The 27585-nt window shown below is 38.8% G+C and overlaps 3 protein-coding genes across 4 annotated transcripts; 1 reads left to right on the plus strand and 2 right to left on the minus strand.

Annotated features, from left to right (window-relative positions):
• Positions 1–791: 791 nt before the first annotated feature.
• LOC120423598 (H(+)/Cl(-) exchange transporter 5) lies at positions 792–20275 on the minus strand. Of its 2 annotated transcripts, XM_039587459.2 has the most exons (11): positions 19498–20245; positions 15685–16009; positions 9936–9971; positions 8563–9778; positions 8286–8494; positions 8087–8227; positions 1896–2005; positions 1737–1837; positions 1506–1669; positions 1238–1451; positions 792–1177 (listed from the first exon to the last, which is right to left on the minus strand). In XM_039587459.2, exons 1-11 carry the CDS (start codon positions 19609–19611, stop codon positions 1087–1089), a joined length of 2721 nt encoding a protein of 906 aa, XP_039443393.1. In that variant the 5' UTR covers positions 19612–20245; the 3' UTR covers positions 792–1086. The 2 variants fall into 2 exon arrangements, with proteins under 2 accessions (XP_039443393.1, XP_039443395.1); XM_039587461.2 differs by lacking the exon at positions 9936–9971 and having other exon boundaries at positions 19498–20275.
• On the minus strand, positions 15875–27408 carry LOC120423601 (WW domain-containing oxidoreductase). Its single transcript, XM_039587465.2, has 2 exons — positions 26028–27408; positions 15875–16009 (listed from the first exon to the last, which is right to left on the minus strand). Exon 1 carries the CDS (start codon positions 27244–27246, stop codon positions 26035–26037), a length of 1212 nt encoding a protein of 403 aa, XP_039443399.1. The 5' UTR covers positions 27247–27408; the 3' UTR covers positions 15875–16009; positions 26028–26034.
• LOC120423600 (iduronate 2-sulfatase) lies at positions 24139–25958 on the plus strand. The gene is made up of 3 exons (XM_039587463.2): positions 24139–24441; positions 24501–25704; positions 25767–25958. The coding sequence occupies exons 1-3, from the start codon at positions 24226–24228 to the stop codon at positions 25901–25903; spliced, it is 1557 nt and encodes a 518-aa protein (XP_039443397.1). The 5' UTR covers positions 24139–24225; the 3' UTR covers positions 25904–25958.
• Positions 27409–27585: the final 177 nt, after the last annotated feature.

Consider the following 27585-nt stretch of genomic DNA (forward strand, 5'->3'; position numbering starts at 1 on the left):
TTTTTTTTTTTTTAGACATTAGTGAGTAAATTCAAACTTTTAAACTGTTGACAATAAGACTCTTTCCTTAACGGCAGCACGCCAAAATTGTAGAAAATTCGCACACACTTATTCGTTTGGCCTAAAATTTCTCTCAACTGCTGTTCTCAAACTCTTCTTTGTCCGACCCGATTGGTTTTTTCTCTGATTGTTGCGCCCATTTCTTCCTCTTTTCCATATCTCGTTTAAGCTATGAGCAAAGCCACCAATACAGCTCATTTATAAGATGTGGGACATTTTTACTAAATACTCACCTTGAAAGTCGTTTGTTTTCTGCAAATGTAAGTTTTCAGTTAAAATTTATTTTTTGAGTGAGTTATTTTTTTTTAAGGATGAATTTCAAAAAATATAAAACACGTGTTTATTAATCAAGGATTTTATGTTTATTACATAAATATACAACTTTATTATCTCCTGTATTCCTCAATCGGCCAAGCGTTGCTTCTTTATTCGACTCGCCATTCGTACTTGGTGATGAAGTTCCGGAAAACGATCCTGCTGCTCCTCCTAATATCAACCGCTGCCGATGATCCTGGCGAGAATTGAAGTCACACTAACTCTCCTCATGATTTTTTCTGTTTTGTTTTATAATATATGTTACAAAAATGGGCTAACGTTGTATAAAATTTCTCTAATAGAGTTAGGTTGCATTTCTACAGCGTCGTTTTTTTAGCTTTCTCTCTGCGCTTCCTCTAATACTCGAAAAAACAGCCTGCATCAACTGATCGAACGGGGGGTTTGCTCTTCACGGATTTTTAATAAACTCTAATAAATTATATTCTTTTCCATTTAGGGAGGTCGCTAAATGAGGGTGTGATTCATTTTTTTCTTGTGTATGATTCTCTATAACAGAAATATATAATGTATAATATAATTGATACTCTCTCCTCTTGTTCGCTGCGCTTCCAAAGTTTGTAAAAACACTATTTTCAATATCAGAGTGTAAAACTTTGTTATTGCCTGGGTGCAGAAGTATTTTGCTCAATTTTTAAGTATGGAACATTTCATGAAGAAGGGGGATGAAAAAACTGGAAGCCAACAATTGTTCTAGTTGAACAGCACCGTGTTCGGGTCTTCGTTATCCATTTGCTTGACGTGTCGCAGCACGTCCTTTTTGGTAATCACGCCCAGGAGCCGGCTGGAATGCGGAGAAAAGCATAAGTTTCTAGCAAAATTTGAGGGGGGGCAATAAACTCACCCGTTGTGCGTGACCAGGGTTTGCCGCAGGCCCAGCTTCCGGAACATGTCGACGACCGTCTCCATCGGCGTCTGGTCGGTGACGGTGATGGGCGCCATGTCGAGGATCTTCTTCAGCTTGAGCGGCGACGGGCCGAGGTTTTGGACGGGTTGCGCCGACGTGAATATCACCGGCGACTGGCCCGCGATGCCGTCGATCAGGCGACGCGCGTTGGCTGTGTGAAGATAGGAGGAATTAGAATGGTTTTGGGAGAAATTATGGCTCTTACCTATCGCCAGGTTCAGATCCCTCCGCAGCACGAACCCGACCAGATATTGGTTCTCTTTGGACACGACCACCGGGTAGCCGTTGTGCTCAGTCTCTTTCAGTAGCGTTTCGATGTCGTCCACCGTCATCGAGTCCTGCGTTATCACGGACAGCGTCTCGTTGCGCCTAAAAATAAAAAGAAATCAAGAATTTAACATCATCCTTCCAGAAATGCATTCAAAGTGGTTCTTACTTTGGCTGCATCACATCCGCCGCCAGGGTGGTGTGCTGGAACTCGTCCTTGCTGTCCAAGAACGGATATCCGTTCAGCGCTATGTGCGCGTCGTAGATGCCCTGCAAAATGTAACGACTTGAAACAATGGCCAACAAAATCAACCGGAAATTGCATTACCTGTCTGCCGAGGGCATCGCCCACCCACTTGGACGCCATCGCAGCCGCCATCAGGGGCACGATGTACCGCACACCCCCCGTCAGCTCGAACATGATGACGACCAGCGACACTGCAAGTGTTCAAGAGTTATTTATTCCAGAAGACCTCATCAAATCCCATTTTCAAATTCCCGACTAAAGAATGATTTCAAACAAAAAACTCTTTATAAAAAGTCAATATAAACCATACAAAAAAATCTAAAGGAATTTAGAGAATATAACACTATTGACAATTTTCGTAAAAACATAAATTTAACAACAAATTCCTTTAAAAAACCTAAAAAAATTGAAGCACTAATTATTTTGATTCCGATTTAAAACATAAACATTTAGTCTTTGAAAAATAACTGAAAGCTAAATAGTACAGCAATTGTTCGGTAACTTGTCGAGAACGTAGCCCAGTCAGCGAATGCTGTTCGCTAACTGGGCTGAACGAAAAATAACGAGGGGATTACCGATGCATAATGTTTTTTGATGAAATATAAAAATAAAAGTTACTCAAATTTATTTACAATGATTACTTTTCTTATTTTTTTAATTGGGTCCTAAAATGAAGCTTAGATTGCTGATATTATTGTTAACAGCGATAAAGCTTATTTTTCTGAGTACAATGACCCTTTATACGACCACAAAGAGTTTAAAATGGGTTTTTTAATCAATTTTGAAAAATTAACCTCGAGGTCCTTCTAGACAGAAAAGCTCCTACTTGACAGCTCGTTCCAAGGGGACCACAGTTGATCCATCGAAAAAATGTTGTCTTGTCAAACAATTTTTTTTGCATTAAGGTGAAGCCGTTGATCATTTTCGGAGATAATTGATCATCACTCTGAAATATTCTGTACAAAATTCAATTTAACGAATTTCTGCCCCAAAATGAATCAGCATATGCCGGTTGATGCCTTCTTTAAGCCACTGAAGGAATTTTGGATCTAAATCAAATGTGTCTCAAAATTTATATAATTTTGTGGAACAATCATTGACGTCCTAGTTGGCAGTCATTGATTAATGACGATTTCCATAACTTCGCAAGGAATGGGATAATCGTTACCAAAAGGAATCAGCATGTGTAGGGCACTATTCTAAACAACTTGTAGAAGGAATTTTGTCAAAATATTGATAGCGACGCAAAATTTATATCATTGAACGAAAAATCATGGCAATGATGGAAGTCTTCACGTTAAAATGAAAAAAAGTGATCAAAAATGGTTTTTAATCGTGTTTTTACCGTTGTACATAAAAATTGACATAGGGCTTTAGTACCCAATTGTGACTTGAAATTACATAAAAGTTTGAAAAAGTTTGTTTTATTTGTTGAACATGATTTTTGCATCCATTAACCCTTCGGTGATTTCGGTTTGTTTTGATTTTTGGAAGTTTGTCTGCTTTTTAACTGGGCTACGGCCCAGTTATCGAGCGCCCAGTTGAAAAGCAGCCCAGTTACCGAACAACTACTGTATATGTAATTTCGATGATTATTTGTAAAATTGCCACAAGTATAGTTTTTGATACTTCGTTTCAACTGGAAACGACAGGAAGTTAAAGATAACGAAATTTATAATTTTATTCATTTTTTAAAAAATGATTGCTGTTAAGAATCTCTCAAATAATTTTAAAAATTTCTAGGAATTCATAATTTTTTTTTGCTGAGTTTCTTTTTGAATTTTGTTATTGCAGTTTTGAATTAATGTTGATTTATCTAGTTGTCAGTATTTAACTGCTTTATAAGATTTTATGTTTTACCACTTATTTTATGTGAAATGTTTGAAAGAAGAAATTCTATTAAAATATTTGCAATAACTTAAACCAAAATTTGTTGGATTTATTTTTTATAAATTTAATATTTTTTCACGATTTTAAAACGATGTTCGTTCCGAATGAAAAAAATGGCAAAAAATGTAACACATTTTTTTCATTCAGAACGAACATCGAATGGATTTTTTCAATATTCAAGTTTCCCGATAACTGAAAATCTAGCTTTATCTTAAGTAATTTACCTATATATACTCACAAATAATTCAAGGGAATCATTTCGGAAAAAAAATATTTGAAATGAGTTAATGAATATAGTTCAACAATTAAACATATTTACCGCAAAAAAAAAACATTGCCAAACTCAAGTTGATTTTTTTTAATCAAATATTCAATCAATGTGAATCAATGTGAAACAGAATCGTATGAATCGTCAAAATTAGGCTCAATTTTTATGTTAATTTTTCATTAACTTTGTTGTTGTATTAAGTTAGAGTAAGAACAAGAGGTAATGTTTAATAAACAAAAATAAAAAAATAAAAAAACTTGATCAAAAAAAAAAAAAAAATATATATATATATATATATATATATATATATATATATATATATATATATATATATATATATATATATATATATACAGGGCTGCGGAGTCGGGTCATATTTCAAACGACTCCGACTCCGACTCCGACTCCGGCTTTCTCAGATTAGCCGACTCCGACTCCGACTCCGGCTCCGGCTTTCAACAAATGGTTGGCTCCGACTCCGACTCCGACTCCGGCCTACCAACTCTAGCCGACTCCGACTCCGACTCCAGCTTTCAACAAATGGTTGGCTCCGACTCCGACTCCGACTCCACATATTTTTAAATGTTTCAAAAGTTAGTTAACTATTATTAGTTAATTATTTTTAAAACATTGATAAATAGGATTATTTGAATACTCTCTAAGCGTCATGTTTTTCTCAAGAAAAATAAGTTAAGTAAAAGTAAAGTAAAGTAAAGTAAATAAACGGAAAAAAAGTTTCTAGGTTACAAGTTTTATACTTTATGGAAAAAGAAATCAAAAAATATCTTCAGTTTTAGAGGCATTTTGAGAAGAACAGTTATGTAAGTTAATTTGGATTTATTTGCTTAACCTCAAATTTGAAAATATTTTTTTCAAGGTAATAAATTTAAATTTTAAATTATTATTTTTGGAAGAATAACTAAAAGAAACCTGGCCTTAATGATCTATTGAACATAAAAATTCAATTTGCTCACTTTCAGGCTGACATTTGTAAGAAGCACAGTGACAGGCACCTTGTTTTTAAAATGACAATTTTAAACGAAACATTTTTTTTTGTTTTTTTAAGACGTACATGGACATCACGGCTGAAGGAGATTATTATTGCAAATCAATGTAAAAAACGAAACTATTGGCACTACGCCCCCCGGGGCATGGCCTTCCTCTAACGTGGGATTTCTGCTCCAGCGCCTCTGACGAGACAGGAGAAACCGGGACCGACGTTTTACTTCACCATCCGATAGAAGCTCAGTGGATAAGGCGGGAATCGAACCTGCGTCTCATAGCATCATCGGGATCGGCAGTCGAAGCCGCTACCCCTGCGCCACGAGACCCAAATCAATGTATCTAAACAATTTCTTCGTGAAAAGTACGCTTAAGATGTCCTTTTCAAATATCTGTGAAATGGAAAATATTTTACCCTGGAAATTTTTAATTTATTTAAATTTTAAAATTTTATATACTTTAAAAAGGAGGCGCACGATACTTCGTGAATCTTCACCTAAAACAAAGTTTTATGAATGATCTTGCGCCTCCATCGAAATATATGAAAAAACTTAAAATATAATAAAAAACAAATATCCACAAGTAAAATATTTTCTAGGTCACAAATATTTAATTTTTTAAGGTACATTGTTATGCAATGATTATCACCTTTCGTCATATTGGCGTGGGACCTACAGTTTGAGAAAATTCGTACCAGTTGATAATATTTTGATTTTGTTTTTTGTATAATATTTGAAAAATAAATTAAAATCCTACATTTTGTTCTATAAATTTTTTTATTAGTTCATTTTTCTCTGAATTCTTGAGATTTGGTTTTTTTTTTGCAACGATATCAAAATAGTTTAACTAAAATCAACATCAACAATCAATGATTAATTCAAAATTTGTTGCAACTTCTTTTGATATTTTTTGTTAGTTTCAATTATTCAAATGCAACATATTGATTTTCTTGTACTTAGTGATAAACAAAATGCGCATGTTGAGTTCCAAGTAAGAGATTGTTATTATCGTTGATTATTTGTTACAAAAGTTAAACTGTCAGTGACTCTTTTTCGATTTGCAAAAACAGTGATTACTATTTTTAATCTTAATATGCTATCGGGGTAAAAGATGATTGTGTGTGTACTTTTTTTTAGAAATATCTGGATGAAATTTGGTCAAATCTGAATTGAAAGGGCACATAAATATAGGCAAAAGGAAGCATTCAAGAATCAATTAGATATGTCTGACTACATAACCAATATTTTTTTAAATTATTTTTTAAATTATGATGCTACATACTTGGGTAAGAGGTTATCATTTAGTGATTATAGTGTACACTCAGAAAAAAGTACTGGCAAAATCCATAAGAACATCTTATGACCTTTCGACATCAGGATTTTATTCGGATGTCATAAGATTTTCTAATGGCTGGGAGGGGAAATTTGACAAAGCCGTCAATTAAGATTTCCATTGAGTTATCTTATGACATTCATAGATGGAATTGTGTACAGAATATATGGCAATGCTCATGGAGATTATAATAATAAACATTGTTTTTTATACCCATTTTTTCTTATTTTTAATTGAATGAAAACAAAAAAATATTTAAATTTAAACGTATATATTTTTAAATTATGGTAATACATATAACCAAACTTCATTTCCTTCCGCTGCTCGTCGTCCCGTTAGTTTACGCAGCCTCCGGTTTAATCGTCTTTTGCTGGTGATTCGGCATGTTCTGCCGGATGGCCACCACCTTCGCATTAATCAAACTCAATCAAACTTAAACCTTCGACCGCTGCTCGGAACCTTCCTCACCGATGCTATTCTCCGGATCCTTCTGAAGGATGCTGGGGAGGGCCGCCGGCGGAACCAACGGGCATTGATATTTCCTAAAATACCAAAACAAAATATTCAACTTCGAACCAAAACCCACGAAACACCCGCCACAGAACTTACCTGTGTCTTGGAGGTCGCGGTAAAACTCATAGCGGCGGCGGCAGCTTTGGGAAGTAGTTACCGGAACGAACTACGGGGCGATTTGGAGTAGCGAGCGTTTAAAATTGTCTGCTCGATCCGTCCTTTCGCCATCTTGAAATGTCAAAAAAATTCACACTAGCATCATACGCGAAAACCATTGAAAAATTACAGATGAATTCCATAAGAATTTCTTATGAAGTCCATAGTCTATCAACAGTGGACCAAATACATAAGTAAAGTTTAGATATAACCATATGAGTTTATAGTGACGGTCATAAGATTGTCTATGAAAATCGTGAGATCTTAGTGGATACTTAAATCAGGCAGAACATAAGATGTAGTCTTATGAAAATCTTACATTCTTTTTCCTCAGTGTAATAACACAATTAGACCTTTTCAATCACAATAAAAAGCTTCAAAAACACAATGGCATCTGATAAATCAATAAAAATATAAGATGTTTTGAAAATTAGCCTGTTCTATAGGAAATACTGAACAATAAAAAAAACATGTTTTTTGCTGAATTTAAGATAACTCCGGCTCCGACTCCGACTCCGGGTTATCAGAAATCCTCGGCTCCGACTCCGACTCCGACTCCAGCTCTAAAAATTTAGCCGACTCCGGCTCCGACTCCGACTCCAGATGTTAGAGTTTTGACGACTCCGACTCCGACTCCGACTCCAGGTCCCCAAAAAGACCCGACTCCACCGACTCCGGCTCCGACTCCGACTCCGACTCCACAGCCCTGTATATATATATATATATATATATATATATATATATATATATATATATATATATATATATATATATATATATATATATATATTGTAAAATTATGTGTCAAATACATCCAGTGTTTATTAGTATTTTAACCCTCAAAAAGAATTGAAATAGTTAAACAAAACCATAAATTTAAAGTATGTTACTAAAGAAGAATTGAGTTAATTTAATTTTGAAAATTGATCAAAATATTACAAAATTTTTCAAGAATTTGAAAACAAATCAAGCAGATATGCTTGGGATTCCTGACTTTAAACGACTTTCTGACAAAAAATCACAAATGCTCGACTTTTTCCCGATTCTTAACGGATTTTGGCGAATTCCCGATTTCCCGACTTGAGGGGCCGCCCTGCTAAAAACGCATTACCTGTCATTCGAGTGACACCGCCCAGCACGGCGGCCGCTCCGACCATCGCGTACAACCCGGGCGTGATGCAGTCGTCCCCGGTCGAACACTCCCCGGAGAAGATCCAGATCTTTGGATAGTGGTAGGCCAGCTGTTCCATTCCTGCAACGCGTAAAATCATTTAATAACCGCTCGAGTCATTCTTGGAGAGCCCACTTACCAATTCCCACGATCCGCCCCATGATGGCACCGAGCGCCAGCGACGGAATAAATAACCCGCAGGGGACCTTCATGCCGAACGTGAAGATCGTCATCACCAGCTTCATCGCCAGCGCCAGCGTCAGCAGCCAGATCGCTTTGTACACGCCGGGGCCGGCCGCCGCAATCTCGATCGCCGAGTTGACGTCCGTAAAGTTGCGGTTGTAGTCGCTGAAAAAGGGGAAGACAAATCGAAGATTAAAGCTTGTTTGAAGACGTGCTAATTACGCCGTACGCACCACAGATAGTCACGGTTGGAGATTCCGCACTGGCTAAACAGCAGATAGATCAGCTCGCTGGTGTTCATGCGCGTGTAGTGGTTCGGGTAGGCGATGACGGCCGTGATGAACGTCACGACCAGCACTTCCGTCACCGGGTACTGGCCCAGTTTGCTGTGCTTGCGGAACCGGCACCACCACAGGTTCGCTTTGATGAAGAGCGTCGCGATGCAGCCGCCCATAATGCCCAGCCCGATGAACGGAACCAGCTCGAAGAAGATCCATGGCTTGTTGTACTCCACGTAGAACAGCACCGAGTGCTCGTTTCCGAACGGATTGATCGATCGCAGGATGAACGCCGCAATCAACGCGCAGAAGAACGACCTCCAAAGCGTCTTCAGCGGGAAGTAGTACGAAACCTCCTCCAAACTGAACAACACCCCACCAATTGGTGCGCCGAAAGCAACCGAAACTCCCGCCGCAGCAGCAGCCGAGATAATCTCACGCTTCTTGGCCTCGTTCCGGCCGTACTTTGGAAACAGATACGACAATATGTTGCCGATACAGCTCGCTATGTGCACCATCGGCCCTTCCTTGCCCAAACTAAGCCCCGTCGACACGGCCAACATCAACCCCACCGACTTGATGATCAGCGTCCACTTGCCCAAATAGCTCCGGATGATGAACCCGGACAGGATGGTTTTAATCTCCGGAATACCGGACCCGCACGCGTAGGGCGCAAACATCCGCACCAGCGAGGCCGCCAGCAGGGCAAACAAAAGTGCCCACGCGATGTAGAAAAAGTATGATATGATGTACGCCCCAACGCCCTCCCGCGACGAGGTCAGAATCTCCGCCCACGTGTACCACTGCGAGCAGTTCCCACTCACGAAGCTCGTCTCGTTCGACGACCAGCAGCACTGCTCCCGGTTCAGCCAAAACGCCTGCGGACAGATCCCAAACTTCAGATCCGTCATCCAGCTGGCACCGATGTCGATCACACCGGCCACGCACCCCGTAAACAGGCCCACCAGCAGCACGCACACCCACCCCGACGACGCGTCGTGCGCCCCCTTGATCAGATCCCACAGCGAGTCCTGGCGCTTCTTCACGATGTACCGGTGCCGCATCCGGTCCCGCGCAATGTCCCGCTGCCAGTCGATCGTGTGGAAATCCTCGTACTGCCCGATCCCGGGAATGTCGTCGCTGGTGTCCGTCATCCCGGAGAATGAGATACCTGCAAGGCGAAGAAAAAATACATCAAACAGGATTCAAACACCTTCAACAAAAAAATATAAAATCTGTTAGTAGAAAAAAGGTTCGAATGATTGTTAGTTGAAAATTTCGGAAGGACTCGAATCACAAAACACGCAATTGAAGCAAACGGGTTTTACCTTCCAAAAGGCCGGAAAAGGACACGGCGACAGAATCTGTACCGGGTGGTATAGAATAGGATGTTGAAATACGAGCAACTTACTAACAGTGTTGTAGGACAGTGAAGCTTATACGGGCTAAATGAGGCGAACTTTACAGGCAAAAACAAATAGATTTGTTCTACCTAGTTGGGAATCTCCAGTCAAGTATGGATAAAGAGACTTTTATTTGACCCCCTTCAAAATTCTCGGAAATGTTCCAGGCTTGAAGACAGTGTGCTTTAAATTGTCCATGTGTATAAATATCTTTCAAATGTTCATAACTCAAATACAACGAAAAATTGTTTTGTTCCAAAACGAACGGTCCAATTGCTTCTGGAGAACGCTTTTATGACCTTTTGAAAAACTTTTACTCGATTATCCGAAGGCCTCGGAAAAATTTCACTTCGGATAATCGAATCACGAATTTGTTTTTATAAAACCTTATTTTGAGTTCAATTTGATTCATTTTTAGGTTATAAACCTTCATGACTCTTCGAAAGGGTAATTTAAGTTTGGTATTTTTGTATGGATGTTTCTCAGAATTGTATGAAAATGCAATAATAAACTTCCTGTGGTTTATGCTTTAGGCATTAAACACGTTTTTTATCCACATTTAGGTGGTTGATGCCTTCCACACATTCATTTAGTAAATTCACGGCATCAAAAAAGTGTATAAAAATCACTTAAGTGCTCAAAACCTTCGAAAGGGTTGTCAGATTTTAATTGTTTTGACTCTTTGGAAAAGTCCCATGATAGGTCGTATGGTAGATCCAAACAACGTTATTGCCAATTTTGCACCTAATTCGACGCACAGCCAGAAAATATTCACACCTCAAATATGCACACATCAGAATGCACACACCCTCTCCACCCCGCTTGCCTACTATAGTTAGTGTCTAGGGTAATTTTACCCTAGACACTAGCTTTTAAGCTATCATCGATTTGAAAAAAGCTTTCAGGTGTGTGCCTTAGACAGTTCAAGAGTTTTTTTTTGAAAAGGTCCTATAAACAAAATTTTAAATTTTAGCTTTTTGGGTGTTTTTAGAACCGCCTTGAGTCAGGGGTTTTCAAAAACACCCAAAAAGCAAAAAGTAAAAATTTTGTTTATAGGACCTTTCCAAAAAAAAAAAAAAAAAAACTCGAGAGTTCTACTGTAGTTTGAGGTGTGTACAATTCCAGCTCAAATCAGGATTTTTTTCTGGCACTTTTGTACCCTACCCTCTCCGATTTCAATGAAACTTTTTAGACATGTTATCTATAGACTTCCAATACATCAAAATTTTCACAAGAGTCTGGCCTACACGCCTCGTGTGTCCAAATAAATCGCAAAAATGGTATATGTGCCTAAAAAGTGTCCTTAATGCATTTAAATAGTCATCAAAAATAAAATAAATTCAAATGCTTGGAAATCTATGACCGTAAACCTTCGGACGAATGATTCACCCGACATTTTGTAGTGGAATAGTCATACTTGAAGCCTATTGTATGGGTTTTTGCCCAAATTTGCCCGAGACTTTGTATACCGAGCTCGAAAACTAGCTAAATTATCACGAAATCTTGCTATAACTCATCACATATAGCTCCTATCAATTTGGCGTCTTCGACAAAGTTGTTTGTTTTGATATTACTGACAACTCTTCTGAACATTTTTTTTTTTTTTTTGTTTTTTTTTGCGGATCGAGGTGGGATAGCCAGGATCAAGTCAGTCCAAGTCCGGTTGTGTAAAGGAATGGTAATGGTCGTGTCAATCACATGCGGATCGCTCGCACTCCATGGGAGCGGGGATTGAGGACATGATTGGGTAGGTTAAAATGAGATTGTGTTTGTGAGAGTATGTAATCGTGTAATGATGTAAATAAGCTAAATCGAAACTTCGTGCTCAATCGCCGCCCCCAATGTTCATTAAAAACCCCATTTGCACAAGCTTCCCAAAATCAGTGCTGTAGGTTTGAACTGTCGAGACTGTTAAAACCTACAGAACTGGCCCCAAGGAACTCGAGCAAACGGGGTACACTATCCACGCACCAACGGACTTTTACTACGTGACCCTTAACTGTTCCAACAAAAGCAAAATTATTAAAATGAATTCATATGTTGAGATTTAAACTCAATTAGCAAAGGTCATTATTTAAAAGAAGCAAAGAAACACACCTCGGGCAAAATTTTCCCACATAAAAAGGACTTATATAAAATGTTTTACAGTCTTGCAGTCTCCTGTCCTGTCACGTTCGTCAAAAGTCTTGTCAATTTTGCTGAAAATTAAAGTGGTTAGTGTTGCAGTTAATCGTATTCAACATGACCAGAAAAGGCAGGCCTGTAATACGATTATCATGCATGAGTACTTAGCTTTAAAGAGGACGACTCCGCAACCGCCGTCAGATGTCCTCGATCACCTTCGCCAGTATATGTCGCAATTGGCCACGAGTTTGTCCTGGTCGTCCTTTGACCAGCTCCGCGGTGGGTTTCATCATATCGAAATCGGAATTCCATTACACTACGCAACCCGGCCGCTAGGTACGCTCCAGTTGCTCCGAATTTTCCGACGTCAGGCAGCATTCGATCATTCGGTTCCGTCTGGATTTATTCTTCAAAACTGTGGCACTGTAAATATTCTTCAAATAACTAATAAAGAACTATTAATATTTCCAGACACCACTCGGCAAAGATCAATGTGTAACATCTTTGACTGGCGCTAGTATGGGGAACAAATGCTCCCCTGCTCTTTCCGTATTGGTAAAGTGCATTACAAGCCCTCCGACCGTCCCATGCTTTCCATGGGGGCAAGGTCCCAGCCGTGCGGAGGGACAACTCTTCTGAACATTGTTATCGTCTAAAATCAAAGTTCAACATAGTTTTAGTCAAAAAACTGTTTTTTGGCAGGGATTTATGAAAAAGGTTCCAAAACTGGTATTCAACGCAAAGATAGAGCTTTGGCGTCTTCGACAAAGTTTGTGGAAAGCCCTACAACTTTGCCGAAGACACCAAAGCTCTATCTCTTAACTGTCAAAAGTTAGAAATTCCATAGCCTGCTGTGATGAGTATTTTGAAAAACTAATTTCACCAAAAGTAGGCCATGACAACGCTGAACAAAGTTGTAGAACATGTCGAAGCACGAAAATGCTTACTTTTTGCTCTAATAAATTAAGTTCGTCAAAGCAGCCTTTTGAACCACTGTGAGTTGATAGCCTTAGTTATGAGCAATGCAATTTAGCTTATATCTATAAACCTATCCAGCTTTTTAAGCGAAAATGGCGTTCGAATGGTGAACGCCCGAAATGTCAAAATCGCGCAGTGGTACCAACATTGCGAAAAAAAGTGTGCCATGGCATGACAGTCACATTTTTTGTTTAATGTTGGTGCTACTGCGCGATTTTGACATATCGGACGTTCAACATTCGAACGCCATCTTCGCTTAAAAACCTGGATACATTTGTATTTGTATTTGTATCTTTATTTCAAAAATATACATAAGGGCAAGCCTTTTATCGTATACAGAGACATCATTAAGTTCGAATATGATAAAACTACAAACAAAAAAACATAAAACTAACTAAAAATTAGGTTAGAGTACATCAAATGATCATTGCATAAATAAAGAGAAATAACTTAACCTAAAAACAAATACATCCAATTTAAAAGCTGTCAAATGCAAACTTAGGAGAGACATACTATCCTGCATTTTTTATGAGTCTTTTTGTAACATTTTAAGCTATCTCCTCAAAAATTTTGAACGAAAAAAAATCGTGGCATCTTCTGGCGTGTATTTTTTATTCAGTGTTTTTTTAGAAAGCCCGTCCAATTTCCTACAAGTTTGTCTTTGAACACTTTTTGATACAATGCAACGGCTTCGAGATACAGCAATATTTTAATTTTAAAACACTTACGCCCTTATCCCCAGGATTCCCCAGGCAATTTTATGTGAAAAAAACTGACTTTTGACGAATTTTTGTTCAGCCTCTTTTTGCATGGCGATTTGTACCCTTTTTTGCCCACTTTACAGTGATCAAAAAGGTCTTAAATAGAATCTAGAAATGGGTTGACACCCTGTAGATGTGCCTCCCTGTCTTTCAACCATGTCAAAATTTCTTGGAATAAGTAGCTTAACAACTTTTCCTAAGACACCAACGCTTTAAACCAGTAGAAGTTAGGGCTTGGTTGACACCCTGTAGGTGTGGCACCCTGCATGTCAATAATTTTAAATAAAAGCCACATTCATATAGAACAACTTTTCCTAAGACACCATTTTGCTAGGTTGCTTCTTTATTACGTTATAAATTAAGATTTCGAAATATCTACCAAAGTACTGGAAGTGTTCGCAAGAACTATAATTTTCAGCACTTTTATTTTGAAATGCCCCTTTTAAAAACTCTGTATCTTTTTCCAGAAGCAAGATAGGGCCATATTTTCTTTGGAATAGTTCTAGAGGACATTCAGGACTATACTTCTACGGTGTTTGTTTTTAAATTGAGTGAAAAATGAAAATTATAAAAATCAAAATGTGAAAAAAAGGGTTTTGCCATACAAGTTTCCATAAAAATTTGAATCGATTTGTGGAAAGCCGGGTCAAATCCAATCGCTCCCAAATTTTGGAGGGTTGTTTGGGGGCCCAAATGGAACCGGAGAATGCCTGTTCTGATTGAAAATTGTCCATTTTGAAATTTTCCCAGACAACTTCAAGCCACCCTAATGTATATATTCTTACAAAAAACACCCTTTTTACAATCTTCCGAACTTTGTCAAAAATCTTATTTTTTTTGCATATCTTTTGAAGTACTTTTCTAAACTTCATAATATTAACTAGGGTCTTATGGAACCGCAAGACGAATCGAATGAGGCCAAAACGGTCCAAATCGGATCAGCCAGTCCAGAGATAAACGAGTGCATTTTTTTTTTGTGCACGGACTTACAGACATACACACGCACAGACATTTGTTCAGAATTTGATTTTGAGTCGTGAAGGTGGGTCTACGAGGTCGAATTAAAAAGTTCATTTTTCGAGTGATTTTATAGCCTTTCCTCACTAAGGTGAGGAAGGCAAAAATAAAAAAATCAAGGTATAAAAATCTGGATTCGTCACGCACACGGGATATGTCTTGAGTGAGCTAAAGTCGCGCTTCAAGTGCGCCAATTGTGGTGGTAAACACCAGCCAAATTGGAATCTTTTTCATTAGTCTTTACTGGAATTGCTGTAGCAAAATATTGTCATATTTTTTCAAATCGTAATCGTTATTTTTTTTTTCAAAAATGATGTTTCCGGTAAAATAAATAATCAGGATATTCCAGTTTAAGAGCCTTCAACAATTTATGTACACATGAAAAATGCTTTTCTTCTACACTCATAAAAATGAGTTCGCGTAAACGTGAACAGAGTTCATGCCAACGGGAGCCAGGAAGAAAACTGTTCAACTTTTATAGTGCATTGCACCATGAAAGTGAACAGTTTTCTTCCTGGTTCCCGTTGGCATGAACTCTGTTCACGTTTACGCGAACTCATTTTTTTGAGTGTAATGAAAAGTACGGTAATGGACATTATGTCGATCTGAGGTAAGAAAATAGCCAACTGTAGCATATGTTGGAATCTATTTTTACTTGTTGTTATGAACTAACTAATAAATTGAATATGCCAATTTAATTGCATAAACTGATGCCATCAATTACAGATATTAAATAATAACGTAAGATTTCTCAGTACCATAGTAGAGAGTCAAGCAGAAAATGTCACACATACCTTCGTGATCCGAGTGAAAATCTCGCCCAAATCTGGACGCGTGATGCGTGGGCGTCGTTCGCACTCCACCGTTATCGCTGCCACCACCACCGGCGTGAAGTCCTGCTGCTCCTCCTATCGAACCGGTGCTGCCACCCACACTGCTGCTGGCGCCCACTCCGTCCTCCCGGCTGCCACTTCCGCCACTGCCGTTCGACGACAAGTGGTACTGATAGTTGGGATTGCTTACGTTATTTGGCGTAATGTCGATCATTTCGTCGTCCGACGCAACCGACAGCGAGGTGGTATTTATGAAGCCTCGCTCATTAATCGGCGATCCAGTCGTCTGTAAGGGTGGGAGAAAATTAAGAAGAAGAACATATTTAATTGCGCAAACACATACTTGAGGGACTGGATTGCCATCCAATAAATTATTAATAGCTCTCGTTAGGTGTGTCTGGTGCAGAAAAAAATAACATTTGACATTAAACATCAATTTCCGAGTATCGGTTTCAAGTGCAGCGTAGTTCCAAAAATAGTTTCGCCAAATGGAATGGAAGCAGAGAATGTTACTCTTAACTATTTCCTTCAATTTGTAACCATCACTCAAAGAAGTAACATCTTGCAGACAATAATTACCCAGATTTTAACAACTCCTATTCAACCATATTTCGCACAATCACTCTAGCAATCAAGAAAAAAGTGCAGCAATCTTTCCGCTCCTACTAACCTAACACAACTAGGACAATAGAAATTTGCAGTCTCACGCTGGAACAGGACTATTTCACTCTCCTGCCCAACTGTGTCAGAGCAGCAAAGAACCAGCGTTCGGCCAGATAAAAATCAATAAAGCCCGCAAATGCGCATGTTCCCCCCTACAGTCAACGTGAAAGGTGTGTACTGTTCAGCAGTATCATACGGTGTGAAGCAGATAGGACGCATTACTGCAGCGGCAAAACGTTACATGTGACACTTTTCACATTGTTAACAGTATTGTAATAAGCCGTAATATGAAGCGATTATTCACTTTGCTGGAGTTTGATAGCGTTTGAGGAAAACAAAAGCGCGGCAATATCTTTGCCAATTAATTATTAGCTTTATTTTTCTCACTGAGGAAAGGCCACAGAATCCACTCAGAAAGTTGGATTCATTTTCAAAAAAATATAGCGATCAGTTAAGTACTTCAAAAGTAATGCTAGAAACTTGATTTTAGTTTTTATACAAACATATTTGAGGCATTTGTCTTATTACCGACTCTCCTATCATTATCCTTTGCCTTTTATTGTTTAAAAGTTTGTACAATCACTTTTTATTTTTTTGCCTGTTTTTTGATGATGATGTCATTCACTCTTGGGGCAATGACTGTCAATGAAAGTTCTGAATTCAGAGTCCAGAAATAGTAAATTGAAATTTAAAATTAATCACGATATGTAAAATGCTTCCACAAACTACACAAAGAAAACCATTTTTTGGTTGATGCATTCTGAATCAAGATTTGTATGTTTTTCTAAAACAAACATGGCCGACCGGGAATGATACCTTTTAGAACCTTAATATTGTATAATATATTATTCCATCTTCAGTTTAGTGGCAGTGGTGAGGGCACGCGGTTTCCTAGTGTTTTTCGTGTTGTGTCTTGTTCGCATGGAGTAGATGAGTCGATCGTAAGGAGCGTGGCCACGCGGTTGCTTTGTTTGTGTATAATCGCGATTTCGGGCGTCCATTTTGTGGAGAGATAAGTGCTTATTATTTTCTCGGTATCATTAGTCGATCGCGAGCAGCTTTTCGCGCAGCTGATGAGCATTTTCGTGCTGATTTCGAGTTTTTGTTTTGTTCTCTTTATATAGTTTTCAATAGAAACGGCTCGAATTTTATTCAGACAAGCAAGTCGAATTGCTTGACTAAGTCCTCCCTATATCATCGAAGATCGGAAGGCACGCCAGCGAACATGCTTTAGGGTTCATAATATCAAATCATTTAAATAAATTAACCATCTACTGCCCAATTTTCTTCGATTTTTCTAAAAAACAATCTTGTTTAGGAGGAAACTTCACTTCTCCTGTTTTATTGTTAGTATTTTAATATGCATTTATCTTGTTTGGTTCATGATTGTTTTTGATAGTAGTTGGCCTATTCTAATACCTCCTATCATTACATTTTGCCTATCTAATTTATTCATGTTTTTACAGTCATTTTTTCAGTTTTTTACTTGTTTTTCACATTTTTGACAATAGAATGGCACCATTAACATTTAAATTGTAAAAAATGCGTAAAGCGTAGTCTGAGACACTACAAAAATTACTGCACTGCACATGTTCGTATAAATGTCCCATATGCAAAAACAGCAAACTGAGAAAAACGCTAAACAAGTTTGTCCCACACATAAGGCTACGTGTTGAGTTTTCACGAAAAAACTGGATTTCCTCCTGATTTCTAGAACAAAGTACTGGATGTTATAGGCTCTTTTGAAAGAGCACACGATTTTGAACCAAACTGCATCAATAACTCAAATTTGACGAAAATGCATATGGGACATTTATGCGATCATGGGCAATGCATTCCTATAAAATATAGGAAATGTTAAATAGTAAACCATTTTTTTCACCCCTAAAAAAATTCTAGAGTTTTTTTTAAAGTTTCTATAAGCTATTGTCTTTGATATGTTTATAGGACCTATTCAAAAAAAAAAAAACTCGAGATATTACATTTTGAAAAACATTGGAAATGTCACAGACAAGTCAAACTTACAAACCTAAAATTTTCAAAAGAAATTAAGAGTTCTTCTTTCCAATGATTTTTAAAGATAAAAAATTGGTTGAAAATTTGATTTTTGGCGATTTTTCAGATCGAAGCCCGTCTAAAGGCGGGGTTAGGTTGTAGAGGGTTAACTGTATCTCCATCAGGTTGTAGAGGGTTGTCTTGTTTAAGGTTATTGAGCACAAATAGGACCCTCAAATGCCCGTAGTAAATCTTCAATGGGACGTAACTTTAGATGCGAACAAGCAGCAAATCGTTAATTGTGTGCTATCTTGTGACACGAAACACGACACGATACGACATTTTCAGGGATTGTTGTCCAATATGTCCAAAATGAAAACGTCAAAAATCGAAAAATGTCTGTAACTAAGGCAACATTCAATTAAATTTCAAAATTCAAGAAGCAGGTAAAACGACTCGAAAAATGCAATAAATGAGTAGAGCATCCCAATTGGTTAAATCTAAAGGGAGTTATTGGCATGTTAGTGAAAAATTGCACATTTTTGAAACTTAAATAAAAAGGTGTTTTACTAGATAACAACTCAATTCGACCTGTACCTTGTAGAGGACATCTGGGACTACCTTTAAGACTGAGAACGGTTTGAGATAAACAGTTAAACATATAAAATATACGCTTTTACTTAAAGTGTTCTTTTCAGGTGGAATTTTTTGCTCAGGAGTCCCCTTAGACCCCATTTTTCGATGATAATTTTAACAAATTTGAGGTCCAAAGCAAAAGTTGAAATTGAAATGAAAGTTCAAAATTACAAATTCAGAGTTTTTTTTTTAAAGGACCAATAAACAATTGTCTTTCATATGTTTATAGGACCTAATCAAAAAAAACTCTAGAAATTAACTTTTAATTAATTAATCTTAAATAAATCTAGATATTTATGGATTGTGCTCTGAAATATCTGCTCTCAGAAAAGCATTACATGTCTGCCCTGATAAGCTTAAATCACGCCTAGCCGGCCCCGGTGCAAGAGCCGCCACCGCAAGAGGTGCATCTTCGTTTGTATAGTGATAAAAGGAAGAATCCGCTCTTCTATCTGCAGCAGTACAAAAGCAATTGCTTACCTTATTTCTACCGACCGCCTGATACGTGGGGTGATCTCCGCTCAGCGGATGGCTGCCGACCACGGTTGATGATGTGGACAGGTTGTTCGCTCCCTTCAAAGGAAACTTTTCCATAGTAGGTACTGGTACACTACTTCCACGGGGTTACGCTCGCTGAGTTTACTGTTAAGACGGTGGCGGCAATTGCGCGAGAACGGGTTTATCAACTAGCAATGATAACGCCATGCATTGTATATGATTGAGTTGATGCACTTTTGCAACTTTCGGGTGGGCGGAAGCTGCCGCCGCTGCGGATTTTCACACGGGACCCGCGAAACAATCACGAAACTCGAGCTGACACGTAGGTGACAATCGAGAGATCGTAACGCACAAAGAATCAATCAAGCGAATCAACGAAACGGCCCACAAATTGATTAGCACTTTCAACACGTCGCAAATTGCTCAAACTTTTCCTCGGAAGTGACTTTCCTGCCAGAACCACCGTCCGAGGGTTAATGATCAATGATGATGACGAGATCTTTACGATGCATCAAAAACAATAACAACAATAAGAAGAGGCGAAGAACATCCTCTCTTTTTTCCTGCTGCTGACCCAAATTACGCCCCTCACGGTAAACAAATGGTATCAAAAATATCACAATTACACGGACGAGTACACTAATCACACCGATAAGTAGAGTTTTTGCACACAAACGCGATTGTTTTACCGTTTTCAACACTGTTTTTGCATGACCGACCGACGTCTCTGGTTTTCTACCTTCACCGATGGAATTTCAATCACTCTGAATGACAACCTGTGCAGTGTGACAGGAACCTTGGGGGAGGGATTCGAATCACGTGACGAATAAACATTTATTTTTTTTATGAAAATCTGGAAAAAAATTAAATTGAAACAACAGAAGAAAAGTTATAATCGAGTTATAATATTTAATAAAATAAAAATTTCATGGAAATTAACATTCAGCTGTATATAAAAAGAATAAACCGAAGAGCACAAAACGTGGAGTTACGTACTTACAGAATGACTCCATTATAAATATCATTGTACCCACCAGACACTCGCAAGCACTGGGTGGTGGGTGCTTCTTTCGAAGTAGGGTGGACTTAATTTATTTTCATTCAATCATTTTATTCATATTTGAGGCTAAAAAGTTCTGATTTGCATTGTTAGTGATTCAGGTCGCTCTCTTCATCTAAAGTAACTGTTCATTTTGTGTGTACTGGCTGTACACAATTACGTTACACAATTACAGTTTGGATTTTTAAATCTTGACTTTTTTTTGATAAGGTCCTATAAACAAATGTAAACATTGAGTGTATCCCGCTTACTCCGATGGACTTTGACATAAGGTGTGAAAGGGATACACTCAATGTTTACATTTGTTTATAGGACCTTATCAAAAAAAAGTCAAGAAATGCTTTTACTGCCGTTCTACGCATAATTGTCCCATGTCAGTTTTGGACGATTTTGACTTTATGACATTTTTAAGTTTAGTTTGATGTGTACTTTAAGAAAAACACATAAAATCTGGTACTTTGTTCGGATACTCATTTAAAACAACACCAAGTTTGTTTGTCCCATCGTTAAACTTCTACGCATAATTGTCCCACCAAGTATTTTCTTACACGGAATCATTAGTTTTACTAAGCATTATGTCTTTTTAACCTGTAGTATAGCAAAAGAATCACAACTAAGGGTGATAAACTGCTAACTGGGTCGATTAGGGACACATAGGGCGAATAGGAACCCACGGGACAATTATGCGTAGAAACACAGAAATCGGTCGAAAATTTTCAATCGCGTTTTTCTCAGTTGCACTTTTTTGAACATGGGACAATTATGCGTAGAACGGCAGTATATGTATATGGAATTTCCAGCATCGTATCAGACTGTTCACAAATCCAGGATTACTTGGAGTTTTAGGAAGTAATTCAGTAATTCCGGATTTATACAGTAATTGTAGTAATTCTATTGAATAATGATAATTCTTTTTCGAAAATCAATTCAAAGGAAATTGGAAAATAAAACAATAAAAAACTATTTTAAACAATAATTTCAATAAGCCTTTTCATAAATCCATTTTGATTTATTTATTTTAATTTCGGAATTACTCAGTAATTCCAAAGTTATTCGTGTAATTCCAGAATTTCTCAGTAATTCAACAGTAAAGTAAAGGTAAAAAACAAATCAAGAAAATTGATTACCATGCATTGCAAATATAAAGAAATAAGTCATGCTTTTAACGATCGTAACAGGTATCATTCATCGGTCTGCCATGTTTGTTTTAAGATAAAAAAATTAATTTCGATTCAGAATGTATCAATCAAGATCTTAAAAATACTGGTATTGGCAGGTAGGCAGTAATTCTAAGTAGTTTAGACAATTCTCATTAATGAAGTGTAGTTCCAAGTAGTTTCTGGTAACTCGAATTAATTCTGGGAAACTAAAAGTAATCTCTGAGTTATACTGGTAATTCCATTTCGATTGGTCAGTAATTATTGATGCTGGAAACACTTTAATATTTGATTTCAATTGTTAAAATAGCCTTAACATAAAAAAATAGTTTTACAAATTGTTTTCAATTCGAGCTTTTTTAAAGGTTCTATAAACATAGGGAATCTAATAGCTTATAGGACCTTTTGAAAAATAACTGTAAAAAATCATGTTAATTTTAGAGCGTTTTGAGATAAAATTTAATATTTGTTTTTACATTTTAGATTTCTGGGTATTTATACCCAAAAATCTAAAATGTATTTATTAAATAGCTTAAATTCCACGTTTGAGCCGTTTGAGCCCGATTGATTGCGTACTCGAGAATTACAAGCCAAATAAAATTTCAATAGGGGCAGGGGGGGAAGAATGGACCATGGGGGGCAGAATGGGCCACCCATGGTTTTGGGCTTTAGGATGGATTTAGACCCACTGTATGGCAAGGGTCTTATAAAGGTCGTCAAACAACATCACCACACCGAAAACGACGTTTGAATTCATTGTATTTTTATAATTATGAGAAAAAATGTAAATTTACTGACAAAACCACGCAAATGTTGTTTATTTTGAGGTTTTTAAATAAGCTTTCTCGAAAGTTAGAATGTTTGAAAAAGTTTGTTCAATGTTTAGAATGTTACCAGGAGCTATTACGAAGGTAATCAAACAACAACGAAACCTTCAAATCATTTAGTGGCTTGGTGGTGGAAGTGTTAAATTAAAATCCACTTGGGGCAGAATAGACCACCCTTTTCCTGCCCTCTAAAAACAATCAAAAGTTATGAAATTTTGGTAAAATGGATTATGTCTCTCCTGGTAGGTTCCCAAATCAAGTTTAATGCACCATTTGTTGATTTTTTAGTTGTTTTGATGCTTATTTGTAAAAAATCGTGTCTTATTTCAACATAATAAAACTATTTTCAGAAATGTTTGTTTTGGTAAGTTACTATTTTCATAAAAGTGGTCTAACTTCATGGAAACTATGTTAGAAAGCAGGGATGCCACATGATTTTTTAAAATGTCTGTGAAAAAGTCTGTGTATGTCTGTGCCTTTGTCTAAAATTCAAATATATCAATTTACAGTCATAGAAATCCATCAAAAAATGTGTTTTCAAGCATTTGAAGACTAACGAAATAATTTTCGATTGATATTTTTACATAATAACAATTTAATGAAGTTTTCAAAAAGTCTGTGCACCTCAAAAAATGTCTGACACGAGCTCAAATGTCTGTGAAACACAGACAAATCTGTGTATCTGGCATCCCTGTTAGAAAGGTCCCTTAAGTCATTTATTATCTCCCTTCAACGTTTTATTATACAATGTGGCTTGTTTTCTAAGGTGGCCCATTCTGCCCCGCAGGGTGGTCCATTCTGCCCGCACCCTGGAAAAGTAGTCGAATTTTTTTTTTTTTTAAGGTGGCTCAAAAATAGTTTCAAGCTAAACATTTTAATCAAACCAAGTATACAACATTGAAGGGAACATCCCAAGGCATAAGCCTACTACACTGAATTCATAAATTTTTATGTTTTTCTATGGTTTTTGGTGCATTTTACTTAGGCGGACCATTCTGCCCCCCCTGCCCCTATGATTCAAACCGTAAAATCTGCATTTTGCGGTTTCCGTTTCTGGATATACCTCAACGATTTTACGTCTTAAAATTTAAGATATTCTTAACTCCTCGGCTTATAGTTCGTGTTTCAGGGAACAACTTTGCCGAAGAAAGTTAAAGAGATTCGTTCACTCAGGAGAATGTAACAGAATTTATTATATAGCCCCTTTTTCTTTAAAACTGAAATTACAACCTTCGCTAGAGATTGTTTGTTTTTGCAGTTATGTTTGCTGAAGAAAGATCAGAATAAACAAAAGAGCTTTAAGATTATGTTTTAAAACTTTTTCGGGACGAAAGATTAAACATATTTTTAAGATAGAACACGTTAAAACGGTTATTTTAAATTTGTTAAACTATCAACTTTATGTACAGTTTGCCTAGAGTTTTTTTAAAGACCCTTTATTCTGTTTTCGTATGATCATTCTTAAATCTTTTTAATAATACTGTTAGCAACATTTTTTTTTCATTTGCCACATACCTCGAAAACGTTCTATCTTTGCTACCCTAGCAAGAACAGGACTTTTTGCTTACACAGTCTATCACAAATTTCCAGTCGGTGTCATCTATCTGCGTCGCGTTCTACCTATCGTGTCATGTATTGAACCAATATAGAATTGCTCTGCATTAAAATGCCGGTTTCAAAACTTCTTAGGATTCTACCACATCTCTTGAGCTTGGGTATGTTATCGGCCCAGGCCCAACCGGTGTCTCAACCAAATGTTCTGCTGATCATGCTGGACGACTTCCGGCCCGCGATCAAAGCCTTTGGAGACGTAAACGCCATTACGCCGAACATTGATCGGCTCGCCCAGAAGGGATACTACTTTACGAACGTTTTTGCTCAGGTAAGGGGTTTCTTCTGGTGAATGATTTAGTAACTGTAATAAGGGGTTGTTATTTTTAGCAATCGATTTGTGCGCCGAGTAGAAATTCTTTGCTCACCGGAAGGCGACCCGATACGACCAAGTTGTACGATTTCTACAGCTATTGGAGAGAATTTGCGGGCAATTTTACTACTATTCCTCAGTATTTTAAGGAAAATGGCTACAGCACGCAATCTATTGGAAAGATATTCCATCCGGGTGTTTCGTCAAACTATTCGGATGATTATCCGCTGAGTTGGAGCTACGTACCGTACCACGCACCAACGGCGGAGTTTATGAACAAGCCAGTTTGCATAGACAAGGCAACGGGGAAGTTGAAGAAGAATCTGCTTTGTCCAGTTGTGCTGGAGTTACAACCTCAAGGAACACTTCCGGACATCCAGAGCACGGCAGAAGCTAGAACGTTTCTCAAAGCCAAAAGAAATTCAAGTCAACCGTTCTTCCTGGCCGTCGGTTACCACAAACCGCACGTTCCCTTCCGGATTCCAGAGCGTTATCTGGATCTTCACGATGTCAATAAGTTCAAAACGCTAGATCTGGACTACCCTCCCCATGGACTTCCGTCGGTCGCGTGGAATGCCTACCAGGAACTTAGAAGTCGGGACGACATCAAAGAGCTGAACGTAAGCTTCCCTTTCGGCCCGATTCCGGACGAAACCAAGGTCAAAATCCGTCAACATTACTACGCAGCAGTTACGTACGTGGACGAACTCATTGGAAAACTCTTAGCGGAGGTCAACTTTTACAACACGGTCATCGTGCTGACGTCGGACCACGGTTGGTCCCTCGGGGAACATGCCGAGTGGTCAAAGTTCAGCAACTATGACGTGGCGCTGAACGTTCCGCTGATAGTGTACAGTCCGGACATCGCAACACGGCCCAACAATAAGATTAGTCGGGTGGGCGAATTGCTCGACCTGTTTCCGACGCTGGTTGAGCTGGCCGGATTGCCACCGGTAGAGCGGTGTGAAGATGCTAGTAACAAGGACACGTGCGTTGAGGGGAAATCCCTTTTGCCTTTTATTGGAGGAGGTTCAACATCGGCAGATGCGTCGTTGGATGAGGCTTTTAGTCAATATCCGAGGCCGGGAACGTACCCGACAGTTTATCCAAACTCGGATAAGCCAAAGTTGTACCAAATACAGATTATGGGATATACAATGAGGACGGAGCGCTTCCGGTATACGGCGTGGATCGGGTTTGATCCAGCCACATTTAAGAGAGGTACTATTGGGTTCTTATAACTTTAGTTCTTGTCAAATTAAACTCTCTTTATTCTTTCACAGATTGGTCTCAACTGTACGGAGAGGAACTGTACGACCACAGCATCGATCCAAAAGAGAACCTAAACCTGCTAGATCGACCGCAGCTTGGCGAGGTAAAGTCTTGGTTGAAATTGCGATTACAGCAGAAATTTCCCTAGAGTTTCAACAGACGAATAAGTATGATGGAATCTTCAAAACCGGTTACGATATACAGAACGAACAAAGTTATGCGTACCATTTTATAGAATAGACTGAATAAATACGAATAAAGTAATCAATTACCTGGGTTTCATTTTGCGACACGCTCGACCAACTGTTCGCTCAGTTCCCAAAGGCTCTGCTGCATGCGTTTGCTCTTGGACGTTCCGCTAGGTTCGCACACGTAGCAATTGTTGAAGTACAGCCCGGTCAGGCCGTTGAGCTCGTGAGCCGTGGCACAGTAGATTGTTGTGCTGGCAGCTTGTTGTAGCGATTTGGTAAACGGACGCACCAGGGCAAACAGCACCCGGTAGAACCACCAGTTGCGGGCAATCTGCGACGAGACCATGTTGCCCGGATGCAGTGAAAACACCGAAATGCCGCGGGTCTTCCAACGGCGAGCCAGCTCAGCGGCAAACAGGACGTTAAACAGTTTTGCGTTGTTGTAGGCCACCATGCTCCAGTACTTGTTCGGGGGCGGCGAGAGGTCACTCTCGGACAGTTTGGTCAGCATGCTGAAGCGATGTGATTCGGATGAAACCACCACGATCCTGCTGGTGTGGTCCAGCAATTCCGAGAGTAGCGTTGTTAGTAGGAAGTGCGACAAATGCGACACTTGGAATGTTGTTTCAAATCCGTCCTCGGTTGTACTATACGGCAAGGCAAAAACTCCGGCATTCAAAATTAGCATGTCCAGGTGCTTCCAGCGGGACTTGACCTGGGCTGCGCATTCCCTGGTCGACTCCAAAGAAGCCAGATCCAATTTCACAAAAGAACACTTTTGTCCAGCCGTGCTCTTCTCCTTGGTAATCCGTTCAATCGCTTCCTTGCTCGCTGTCTCATTCCGACAGGCAAAGATAATCTCACATCCGTGCAACGCCAACGACCGCGCCGTCTCGAACCCAATCCCGGCGTTACATCCGGTAATCAGCGCCACCTTCCCGCTCAAGTCACGCCCGTGCAGGACCTGCAGAGCACTCGTCCCGCTATCAAATCGCTGTCGCAGCTCACCCACCTGGGCAGATTCCTCCACGGCAAAGGCCAATCTCGGATCGGTGTACGACTTGCGCTGGGTCTTCTCGTCCAGAAAAATAATCTTACCCGTAGATTCCTCCACATGTTTCGTCCACCCGAGCGGCAGATCTCCGGACACGCGTTTCATTTTTCCGGTTCGTGGATGTGTCCACTGGGTGCTCTTATCATGGTGGTTTACGTAGTATACGAACCCGTCGTTGGTTGCCCGCTCCTCCCAGGCCGGTGGCAGCTCGTCCTCGGAATCCGACTCAGGAAGTGGGACAGACATTTTGCTCAAACGTGGCAATTGGCGTATCTCCGGTGAGCGGTGTGAAAGTCGAACCGTTTGACTACGTGTCTGTATCGGCACTGATAAGAAATCTAATCTGATAACGGGCACGATACCGATCTGGTCTGATAAACAAATTTCTACTGACGAAACCACCGTCAATGATGATGATGAAACAAAAATAAAAACAAATAACAAAACATTTAGCTACACTGAAAAAAAATGTAGAGAGATTCATCGTTGACAGACAACCCGAGCAAAAGTAAGCGAAGGAGAGAAGATGAGAAACGTTCAAGATAAGGTACTTTTTCAAAACCACCAATGCGGCTTGAGTTTCTT

The sequence above is a fragment of the Culex pipiens genome, chromosome 3 (assembly GCF_016801865.2).
Source record: "Culex pipiens pallens isolate TS chromosome 3, TS_CPP_V2, whole genome shotgun sequence".
In the NCBI taxonomy this organism is placed as follows: domain Eukaryota; kingdom Metazoa; phylum Arthropoda; class Insecta; order Diptera; family Culicidae; genus Culex; species Culex pipiens.

Bases quoted from the DNA above. Each gene is read 5' to 3' on its own strand.
- LOC120423601 (XM_039587465.2), bottom strand. From the start codon at position 27,246: ATGTCTGTCCCACTTCCTGAGTCGGATTCCGAGGACGAGCTGCCACCG.
- LOC120423600 (XM_039587463.2), top strand. From the start codon at position 24,226: ATGCCGGTTTCAAAACTTCTTAGGATTCTACCACATCTCTTGAGCTTG. The intron at 24,442-24,500 runs GTAAGGGGTTTC...TGTTATTTTTAG, and splicing joins TTACGAACGTTTTTGCTCAG to CAATCGATTTGTGCGCCGAG. The intron at 25,705-25,766 runs GTACTATTGGGT...ATTCTTTCACAG, and splicing joins TCCAGCCACATTTAAGAGAG to ATTGGTCTCAACTGTACGGA.
- LOC120423598 (XM_039587459.2), bottom strand. From the start codon at position 19,611: ATGGAAAAGTTTCCTTTGAAGGGAGCGAACAACCTGTCCACATCATCA. The intron at 9,779-9,935 runs GTAAAACCCGTT...TTCGCCTTGCAG, and splicing joins CTTTTCCGGCCTTTTGGAAG to GTATCTCATTCTCCGGGATG. The intron at 8,495-8,562 runs GTGCGTACGGCG...CCCCTTTTTCAG, and splicing joins TCCAACCGTGACTATCTGTG to CGACTACAACCGCAACTTTA.